General features: G+C 43.2%; 1 protein-coding gene across 2 annotated transcripts; it reads right to left on the minus strand.

Annotated features, from left to right (window-relative positions):
• Positions 1-254: 254 nt before the first annotated feature.
• On the minus strand, positions 255-10,479 carry OSGIN1 (oxidative stress induced growth inhibitor 1). Of its 2 annotated transcripts, none has more exons than XM_009982763.2 (6): positions 10,345-10,479; positions 6,017-6,119; positions 3,358-3,494; positions 2,855-3,046; positions 2,431-2,522; positions 255-1,764 (listed from the first exon to the last, which is right to left on the minus strand). In XM_009982763.2, the coding sequence occupies exons 2-6, from the start codon at positions 6,081-6,083 to the stop codon at positions 771-773; spliced, it is 1,482 nt and encodes a 493-aa protein (XP_009981065.2). In that variant the 5' UTR covers positions 6,084-6,119; positions 10,345-10,479; the 3' UTR covers positions 255-770. The 2 variants fall into 2 exon arrangements, with proteins under 2 accessions (XP_009981065.2, XP_086476943.1); XM_086620817.1 differs by lacking the exon at positions 10,345-10,479 and adding an exon at positions 6,752-6,907.
• Between the last annotated feature and the right edge of the window lie 458 nt (positions 10,480-10,937).

The following is a 10,937-nucleotide window of genomic DNA, read 5'->3' on the forward strand; positions in this document are numbered from 1 at the left end:
CCCTACAGCAGCTGCCAAGAATTTGGCCATCGCTGTTTTAGAAATTAGAAAGTAGAAAGTTGCAAGATGGCAAATCAAGTGTTTGTAAATCAGTACCATCCCTTCTCTAGAAGAAGAAAAAAAAACACCACAGGAATCTCCTGATTAAAAAATAATTCACATTACTTGCTGCTGGTGTCGGTGAGACAATACAGTTTTGACTGGTTTTATGTCAGTTTTTATTTGCAGAGTACCGCTTTATGTGCCAGGGAGATACCTGCAGCACCTTTCAGTGATTTCTTGTCCAATAAGAACACACAGCTGAGCTGCAGGAACAAGTAAAACCCCATTGGCTTACTCCTTTTTCCATGAAAATACTGTAAGAAACTGACCAGACACAGGCCTGTCGGTCTGCTGTCCGGAAATAATTAACATTGATTGTCCCCCCATTCAGTTTTCAGCGATCTGGAAGGTATTGCACAGAAGAGCAATCACTATCTTGACCCTAATTTTCCAGGCACGAGAGTCAAAGCCCCTGCAGCCTTCCCGCACAGCCATGCGGGGAAGGAGCTGGTTCCCCAGGGCCTGAAGGTAATGCTGTGGGTGAAACCCACTCTGCATTTAGTGACTTAATCTTCCCAAGTTACTCAGCAAGAACTTAGTAAATCTCTGCGTGAGGAGAATACCAGGAGCAGGCTTTACATTTGAGGATGCACAAATCCTATGACTTGCTTCTCTAAGAAAACAGCAGTAATCCATTCAGGCACAGTTAACGCAGAATTTTTTTTTTGTTAGGGGGGATTTTTGTTTGCTTTCTTTAACAGAGAGCTGGCAACAGCCAGCGCCCCTCCCTGTACAAAGCGCACAAAGTTATCTCCAGCTAGAGGTCCTAGAGCGTAAAGCCCTTTCTCCTGAGTGCATTCATAGGTGAATGGGTCAACATCTATCGGATTCCTCTTTGGATTGACTGGTTGGTCACTGTCCATTGCCAAGTCAATGCCATTATTTGGCAGAAAGGAGAGGTTGGGGTTTGAGCCCGTTAAAACAAGAGCCATAGAAACTTTACAAACTTTCTGGTAGCCATCCTTGTCTTGAAAGATGCACTTCTTGTCCTTGCCAAAGGACAGCACATGATGTTCAGGAAGGCTAACGTAGCACTCATAGGGCCCAGCACAAGCAGCTGACTGTTCTTTCATCATCTGATGGACTTTGTGGTATTCAGGGTACATCATTTTGGGGAGCTGGTTAAAAATAAGACCTGGATCACTGACTCGTCTCCGAAAAACATGGATTACTGGAATATTACAATGGTGAGCAAAGAGAATCGCATCAGCAGCTGTCAGACCAGCACCTACAATCAAGACCGGATCTGACATGATGCTAATGCTGTTGTTCTTCACTGCTTCCTCTAGGGCAGACAGCTGGTGATGGACATAGGAAAGGTTCTCTCCCTTAACCCCAAGCCAAGAAGGACTATCATATGTTCCTGTAGCTAAGACCACGTTCTCTGCATAGATGGAGAAGGGCTCTTTATCACCTTTCACACTTTTGAAAAATCCATCCACCTGAAAGACCTCTGTACTTTTCTCATTGGAGTTCCAGAGTGAGTCACGATTCTCCTGCAGATCTTTCTGTGAGTGGCTGGAGATGCTCTCTGCACTCACTTTCCTCACAGAGGTCACAACAGTACCACATCTGAAGTTCTTCTGCAACCCTTTCTTCATCACATAGTGTTGGTAGTATTGAGCAATGTCCTGTGCTGTGGCTCTGTTGTTTCTGAGGCCTCTGTAAAATAGTACAGACAAATGTCAAGCAGCAGTTAAATAAGACACTGGAATTTCTCCCCTCTTCCACCGAATGCATCCTAGAGCCATCTATCCTGGCACTACCAGAGAAGACTTACCTAGTTTCCCTGACTTCAGCAAAGTTATTCCTAGTACCTAGAGCTAGCACTCAGGCCAGAAGCTGCTGGACAGAGAGTCAGCCTTCTCTAGCATGAATCCCATCCCTAAGAACATGGTTGCTCATTTATGCCTTTCACATCTTGCTTCTATTCCATTTTTAACTCCTGGACTTTAAGATAAACTGTTACACATCTCAAGAGCAAAAGCACCTCAGAGACTGCACAGTAGCTGAGCTAGTTATACTTGTCATTAGGGACAGCAGCAGTAGACACAGAAGCCAGATGACCATGCCTTTTCCAAGCCTTATTCAGAATTCATGGTCACTGTGATCCATCTCCCCAGTGGCTGTTGAGAAGGACACATTCCAAGCAGCACTGCAACTTTACCTCAATCACTGAATGCAGAATAGACTTTACTGGGGGGGCGAGAGAGTGTCCTCTTTCTCAATAGAATCATCTGTAACAGATGGGTAGCTACATTCAAGTCCACTCCATGTTCCCAAATAACCTCTGGACATTTGCAAATAATCACATCATAGATATCTTACCTTCTCTTTTGCTTTAGCCAGTCCTTTAATGGGAGATCTGGGAGTCCCATCCACTCCCCTCTGCTCAGGGTAACCATAGAGCCCTCAATAGACTGGAACAAGAAACACAGTAAAACGACTTTTAGTTACTTAATATAAGTGAAATGCAATTTTGTCGTATTTCAGTATGGCACAGATCGTGAAATCTGTGATTTCCTCTGATCTGCCGTCACGGAAGAAACCATTCATGTTGTCCAAAGATAACAATACACTAGAAATATAGATGTGCCTCGTGCTTTTTTCCTTTTAAACTTTTGCTTGTTTATGTACCTAAAAATCAAACGTGACTGACTGGCGTATTATAGGGGCTTTTACCTCTGCAGTCAGCACATTTGTCTATCTTACAAACACACAGACCTAAGCAGTTAGACTTCAGTTCACATACATGCCAGGCACCTCCAGGAGCGTTTCTGCCAAGGACCAGGTGGGGGATGGCTCTGTCAGCCTCATGCCACCAAGCGAGGACAGATTCTGCTGTTCCACCAAAGTCTGTGTCTGGACGCTGAAGGGTATCAAACAGAAGAGCCACAGGGCTGTGGGATCGTCCCTCCAAGCCTTCAGATAGATACTCCAAATCCTAAAGAGAAGATCAGATGCTCAAAATGCATGTCCTGCCAGGCAGCAGACTGCTTGTTACTCCAGTATTTCCAATCAGTAGTTTGGTGTTCTGTCAAGCTCATTTACTGGCACACAGAGCCTGTTACTGCCCAAGGACTAATCCAAGGACCTTAGCATCAATGCTGGCATTTCATACAAGGAAGACCTGAACGACGAGTATTTTGCTTAAGGCTCATTCTGTCTGTGTACTTTAAAAATTCAAATGAGGTTATCACTTACAGCCCTAGGAAGCATTTATTATGATGTTATACTATTTCTCTTCACACAAACCTGATCCAAAACGGAGACATTTGGTGCCTCTTCCAGTTTCCTCTGAAGAATGGGATGAGGATGAAGAGAGTCCTTTTTGAAGTAAGGGATGTAGCCTGACAGCAAATATGACAGACAGATTCCTGAAGGTCCATTCCCTAAAAAGACACAACGGAGAAAAATTTATACTCCTGCAGATAGAAGCACTTCTCAAAGGGTGGATCTAATATCTAGATTATTCTAATATCTAGATTAATTCAAAGGATAAGACACTGCTATGGACACAGGGGACTTTCTCTTCCAGGTTGACCACTGACCTAGTGGATGGAGTTGGGTGAAGTCATTTTACCCTCACACATCCCGTTCTCCTCAGTAGCATCTATTTGCATTGGAAGGTCTTCAGAACTTGCTGAAAAGACTTGGAGTTAAACAAGCCAGAGGTTAACCTCATCTGAAGCCTGAAGTGTCTAGCACGATAATGAATTGAGTTATTGCTTATTAACTTCTTTAAAGGTTTGGAAACTGGTCACATACTGACTGAGAGCCTCAGCTCTCCTGAATGCACATTTCACACCAGTGCAGAGTACACCATTGTGCACAGGATACAGAGTAAGTCCAGAAAAGAGAGTAGCTATTGAAGTGAAGAGGAAACAGCTCTGCTCAGTAATAAATCCCATCTAATAAGGGCTATCTGGCAATAGCAGTTTTGACTAACGGGTCTTGAGGACACTTTCAAATGGGAACCAGCCCTACCATGGTACTGCATGCAGTGTGTTAAGGAAAAAAAAGTCCCCCTGCCATGCCAAGATAAGCCCCAGAGTACAGCACTTTGAACAGATGCTGGATGACTGAACTCCTTCTGCTGGCCACCCTACAGCCACTGGAAAAACTTAATACATGTGACTCCAAATCCCAGTGAGAGTAGCCCGTGGAAAGTTTTCACGCGGCTGTTCTCCAGCACGTTTAATATTTTACAGTGTCTGCATAAGCTGGTGTCAGCCTCTCTGGCTGCTCACTAGTATGTGACTAACCAGCATTACCTAACGCAGTGACGATGGAGGGGAGGAGAGCTGAAGCAACACAGCAGCCGGTGTTGACACAGTGCCCATGCTGCGTGTGTGAGCAATTGGAGCAAAGGTCGCTTCCCGGGGATCTGAGATAGAGGGAGGCTCAGGCTGTAAAGCCATCAGCGAGCTGAGCTACACGAAGGTCAGTATGTGCCACAGGTGGGGCCAAGGTCCGCTGTGCCGAGCACGGACCAGCAGCCGCAGGTCAGCGTTTGGAATATTCCACTTGCAGGAAAGTTATCCAAAACTAACACCAACAGAAATTAAAAGCAAACTAAACCACAGCTATAGTAAAATACAACCTTTTTCAGCTTACTTTGCTTTAGGAAGTACCAGGTGATAAAGTTTGACTTAGGTACCTCCTGAGTGCATAACTCTCAGCAACACCGAGGATTTACTGAACCACATCTGAGTTTGATATGGATGGTCACAAGGATAGCTGCCTCTGGGGCTCAAACTGTTCTAGAAAGTGACTGCTCTCATGAGGCTGCTGCACAGCAGAAGGAGCCCACAGCCTTCCTGGGCCTGGGGAAGCAGCTGGAACCTGTGTGCAATGTCCAGCTGCAGTGAAACAGCTGAGCTGCTTCAGTCCAACAGCCTCCTCAGAGTGCACATCTTCACACTGGTGCTTCTGAGGCTTTAGTGACATCTCCACACTGGATCCCTGTATAGGGGCGCTAGGGATGTACCAAAATACCCTCCCTCCCACTTAAAGACTTGTACAACTGGGCAGTACAAAGTCACTCTCAGACTGGAACCTGCTGGAAATAGCGTCCTTGTCAAACTCGCTGTTAGCAAGGATTACGTGTGATTTATGCGGCGCATTGACTTTGGACTAGCTCTCTTGGGTGCTATAAATTAAATGAGAGATAAGGAAGGAACCTAGTTCTACAAGGCATTTAAATACATGCCCAGATGAACAAGGTCCAACACCTGTGCTCAAGCACAGCTCGTGATCGGTCACAGAGGGGCACTGACATCACTACCTACCTGTGCTTTGCTCCAAGAATCACCTCAGATTACAAAGTTCCCCTCTTGCAAGGGAGACAAGACAGTTGCTACATAACCTGGTTTTCTAAACAGGTAGAAAACCCACAGCTTTTTACCATTCTATTAAATCTGTAGAAAAATCAGTGTGGCTGACTTGAATTTTTTTCCACAGATTTCTTTTAAAATGCAAGAAGTTTTAACCGCATCTGGAAAACTTTCTAAACACACAATGGGGCAAAGAGATCAACAAACCTACCTCCAATTCAAGCACTGTAGATAATCACTTCACAGTAAGCTGATAAACCATGTAACGAAGATTCCAAATCTTTCTACACATTAGACTGAAATAACAGGCCCAGTTGAACTGCCACCCGAAAGGTCACCAATTTTACCATTAAAAAAAGAGGTGTGTGGTTTAGTTTGTCAAATACCTGGTTCCCCACAATTCTTAGTGGTCTTTCTCTTAGTACTAGAGAAAGTTTGGCTGCCAGGGAAAGGATGCAGAAAAAGTAGCCAGGCATTTGTGGTTTGAGTAAGAACATGTGGATCAAAAACTGAAGACAGCAAGTCCAAAGCAACAACAGCACAGGAGAACACAGTACTGCTGGCAGGAGAAGGCTTACCTATGATCACAACAGGCAGTGGCTTGAACTCACTCTCTATTTGGGGTCTGGTCAATAATGTATACATCTTCCTGTCTGGAAGCAATTAGGTCCTGGAATCTACCTGTTAAAACAAAGAAGTTTTGAATTATTTTCTTTTTTGGACCAAAAAAAACAGCCTGTGACTTTCTACAGCCCACAAATGCAGGTTGATCTAAAGTATTATCCTTGCATTGCAGACCATCATGTTACACTTCCACACTCAGAACAAGTCTACTTATCTTCTTCTCCACCTGTCTCCAAAACTGAAGGATGATTCCCTGATTATACACCACAAAAGAGAGAGAGAACCTTTATCTTTCCCTTCACACATGAATTCCAGTCCCTCCAGTACAGCTGGCAACTTCAGTAACCCTTTGACTACAGTAACTGAAGTGTTGCAGCTTGTTAATGAAAACTTCACTTCCCCCATACTGTGTAGAAGATTGTCATAATTATAATGAATACTTCATACTTTTTAAAGTAACTTGTGCTTTTACTGATAAGTAGAGCAAACCTCACACAAGACTTCTACCTAAAGGCTGGAAATCTTCTGGCTGCATTTGAAAAATACGTACTGTTCCATCACTACAGGGTTTTTTAGAAGCGTTAGTTTAGTTCCTGAACTTTCTTAATTTTCCAGAAAATAGAGAGTTCTAGGTCTGAACAAGTAAACAACAACAAGCCTTTAAACAAAATATACAAAGAATACAGCACCTTGGAGACTAAGGCGTCATTAGAGTAGGATCTACAAAACTCATCTGATTGTTGTTCAGATATTCAATGAACAGCGAATCAAAGTTTTTTGTCATTCCTGCAGGAATCCTGCCATGTCAAATAACGACTTCTTTAGTTTTCCAGAGAATTCAACTACACTGTCGCTAACCTAAAGAAGTTTAAAAGTTATTTTTACCACAGTAAAAGTGAAGCTTTCAAAATTCAGCATAAGCTTTTAAGTTCTTCTGCAGAGAACACAGTCTTTTCTAAAAACATTACTAATTTTGGAAAGCTAACTTAAAATTCACTTAATAGCATGACTTTGTTCAGTGAGGCATGTTCTCCACACCCTTTTCAAGCACAGAAAGATCTTTGGCAAGCACACTGCACACTCCCAGAAGGTCTGGCACATCTCTGCCTTTGACACAGGTATTGCAGCAAATGTTCTCCTACAAGTGTAATGCTCCACTTCAAGCCTGACATTTACATCGCCAGCAACTACAGCAATGTGGTAAGACCCTGGTGATTGAATGAGCAGCCAGAAAACCACAGGTGAGTTTAGGATCTGCAGAATCCCAGGCTTCAGGAGGAGCCTCTTAAGTACATTTGTCTGCAAGGATGTGACAATTCTCACACATCACAATATACAGCCATCGCTGGGCTAGACAGAGCTATTCCAAGAGGAGTGGGTTCATCCAAGTAGAGGGGCACAAAATAAGGCTTACAAGTTGAATTCAAAACCAGTGGCTTCGTCCAAATTTTTGGATCACAGTTTAGTAACACTTACTGGTTGTCTATTACCATTTAACTAAGCATTTGTCCAAGACTCTCATGCACTTTGCCTGACAGGGTAAGAATCACTTAAAAGACATAACAGTCATGCTTTCTAGTTTAAGCCATTTCAAGCATCTAGTTTTGAGAAGAGTTGGATTTCAAGGAAACCTAGGTTCACAGCTTAACTAAGACTCTAAGGTAGTGCATACACTACAGAAGATGAACACTTCCCCATGTTGTGTCCATGCCAAGGCATGCATCAATCCCTCAAGGCATGTTTAACCCAACCCTGGTAGCTGCTGGAGCACAACTTAACCGCCCAAGTATTTCCCCAGCCTTTTGGGTAGGTGAACCAAAACCTGCACCACCTTCAGCAGATTGTTGTGCAAATTTACCCCCAAATAATTCCCTGTCACAAAGCTCCAGAGTTGCAATTGGTACAATTCAGCACTACCGGTGGGATGGCCAGAGACACCAAAGGAACAGGACACTGGTGTGACCAGTAAGGTATTCCTACAAACCAGCTAAACCACAGTACCTATCTGAAGGTTAGCAGAGGTTTCTTCTCCATGGTAACAAATCCCTCTCCATGGCTGTACTACACAAGAAGACAAGTTCTTATTAATTTTTCCTAACACTGAGTGCACATCTTATTTCTATGAAACTATTGGGAGTCTGGAAGGGAGAAGCAAGATCTCTGGAAGCAATCTTCCAGGCTTCTGCTCTGTAGCAGTCTGCAGCAGCATGCACAGAAAGACTGTATGCACTCTGTAGACACTGGTAACCCAGCAACATCCATGGGGATTTTTGCTGGAAGCAAGGACTGCTGAACTAACCCAGTACAGCACGTGGCAACAGTTCATGAGAGTAGCAAAGCCAGCATATAAATAACAAGCCTGCAAGCCCATTTGTAAGACTTGGGCGCAAAGTCATGCTGTTATGTGCCAGCATTTTTCTGGGGGAGCCTAAAGGGGATAAAAAAAGCCCAAGACAGTAGAAGTCAGCCTGGCAGTCTTGTTTGCTTTAGAGAGAGGTTGCCTTGGCTCCTTGCCGTTGCACTGTGCCACCCTACCCCACCCTGATAGAGAGCAAAGCCAGCAGCCACCAGCACAGTGATAACACTCTTCTCATTTCACTTTCCTTCCCCCATTCTGTACCTTCTGACACATGAAAAGAAGCATGTACTGAAATTAAACCAAACCCTAGTGGCTAGAGGAGCACAACGGTATTCTGATGAAATTACTAGATCCATGCACATACATGACCATTTTAGACACAGTTTTATTCAGGATCTGGGTTCACAAAACCCCATAATGACAATTTTAGTGCTACATGCTTTGTTTCCTGAAGTTTTGACACTGGGCAATTCTATCAACACAAGAGAAACCATCAGAGATGCTTTTATTCATCCTAACATGTCTGTACAAATAGAAGAAGTCACTTCTACATCCTACAGCTGCCATCTCTATAATTCATAGTTAATCATTTTTTTTTTAATTAGAAAGCAAACCAGATGCTGAACTTGTTTACAGCTATTCCCATCTTGCAGGCTAAATGTTTGACTTCTGGGGGTAAAACTGAGCTCAGAGCATCTCAGGCATTTCTATTTCAGGCCAAATGTTCACTCTTCCCATCATTAGAAATAAAGGTAGATATTCATTATTTATTTTATTTTTTTGGCAATCTCAGAATCAAGGGACCACATATACCTCAATAACCTCTACGGCTAATACAGTGTAGCAGATGAAAGCCTGTTCTTGCAGAGGCTATTGGAAAGCATACAGGACATTTAAGTTCATTTCAAATCTATACACAACTAGTTAGCAGTAAGAGAAAGCCTGAGCTAGCAAGAAACACAAGACTGCTCTTCTCACCCTCCTTTTATGTAGTAGAGTAGACTGCTGGGCACTCACACTTAGTGACACTGGTCCCTGTTTTGGCTCCTGCTTTAGGCTTCCTACTTTAAACGGATGTCTCTTTCCTCCTTTTGATTTGGGAGCATGCTGCAAGCTCCACAATTTATCTCCTCACTGCTTCCAAAGCATTTCAGCACCTATGTGATGTTACATAATTGTTCTGGCTTGGAAATGCACCCAGCTCATTCTGGCCCGAACTCCACATACCTTCCTGACACAGCCTTAAGCCCCACATGAAGGGACTCACAAAGTCATTCAGTGTGGCCCCTAGTAGTTCCAAGCTGCACAACTGAAATAGGTTTTAAGTGTGTAAAAGAAAAAGCGAAGACGCATTTATCAAAACAACGACACCAAATGATCTTTAGCAGAAATAAAAAGCCAAGTTACATCAGCTGTTTGCAAGTAGCTCCCCCTATAACATCAGCGAGACTTGTGCTCAAGGGCCACCAAGTGTGGCCTGTACAGCACATGGGGAGAGTTCAAGAGCAGTGCAAATAAATAATGGAAGAGACTGAAAGAGCTATCATGACACTCAGGTTTAAACAAGAACAATGCTAACACAAAGGCAATAGTTCTCTTCGGCTTCTTTTCTTCATCAAGCCATTCGTTTTACCAGCAGTTTTTAAAATTGAATTTATTAGTGCTTTTAGAAAACAGAAATCTCAATAGCTTTTACATTTTATACTTGCCTAGAAGTTTCAGAAGTTTTTTTTTCCCACTTACATTATCACTCTTACATGCCAGGTCAGTTACCCCACAAACACAATTAAAGTCTGTGGAAAGAAAATTCACCTTTATGGTACATAAGAATAATACCTTTCTAAAAACACCCCTGTGATACTCAGAAAGCAATGTTACAGTATGCCAGACAGAGCTCTCCACATTTACTTACAGCCTTCTTACCTTCAGCAGTAGGTCTGCTAAGTAAGATCTTTATGAAAACGCCTGTACAGTCAGGAAAGCCAACCAAACTCCAAGCCCTGAATCCTGCCTCTGCTCTCAGACAGCTGTTTAAATAGAGTAGGCTACAGGCTACCAGCACTACGAGAGGAGGAGCTGAAACGAACGGGGGTGGAGCAAGGAAAATACTTATAAGCATGAGTCAGCAGGAATATTTCCCTTCCCAGCTTGTGAATGGATGATGCAGCGATCTTCCCGAGCAATGCTCAGCTGACTACCCGACTACAGCGAAAGAGGGTTTATAGGAGCCCTGCATGGCAGAAGTCCTGCATTGATCAAATACCTTAATTTTCAGCCCTCAGGGCAAATTAAAACCTGAGACTTCATAAAATGCAATGCTTCCTGTGGCAGAACCGGGCTTTTTCTCTGTATTTAAAGGAAAAACCGTTCATTGTAATTACAGATGGGAATAAGAGTGATAGGATAACACTGTATGCTTGTTTCTAAACTAGTGATCTTTTTGGCCACAAAAGGACAAGAAAATGTGATTACTTTCTTCCTACTGTGGACAGTTTGTGGGTTTACTTTCATCTTAT

This window comes from Tauraco erythrolophus, chromosome 15 (assembly GCF_009769465.1).
Source record: "Tauraco erythrolophus isolate bTauEry1 chromosome 15, bTauEry1.pri, whole genome shotgun sequence".
NCBI lineage: Eukaryota > Metazoa > Chordata > Aves > Musophagiformes > Musophagidae > Tauraco > Tauraco erythrolophus.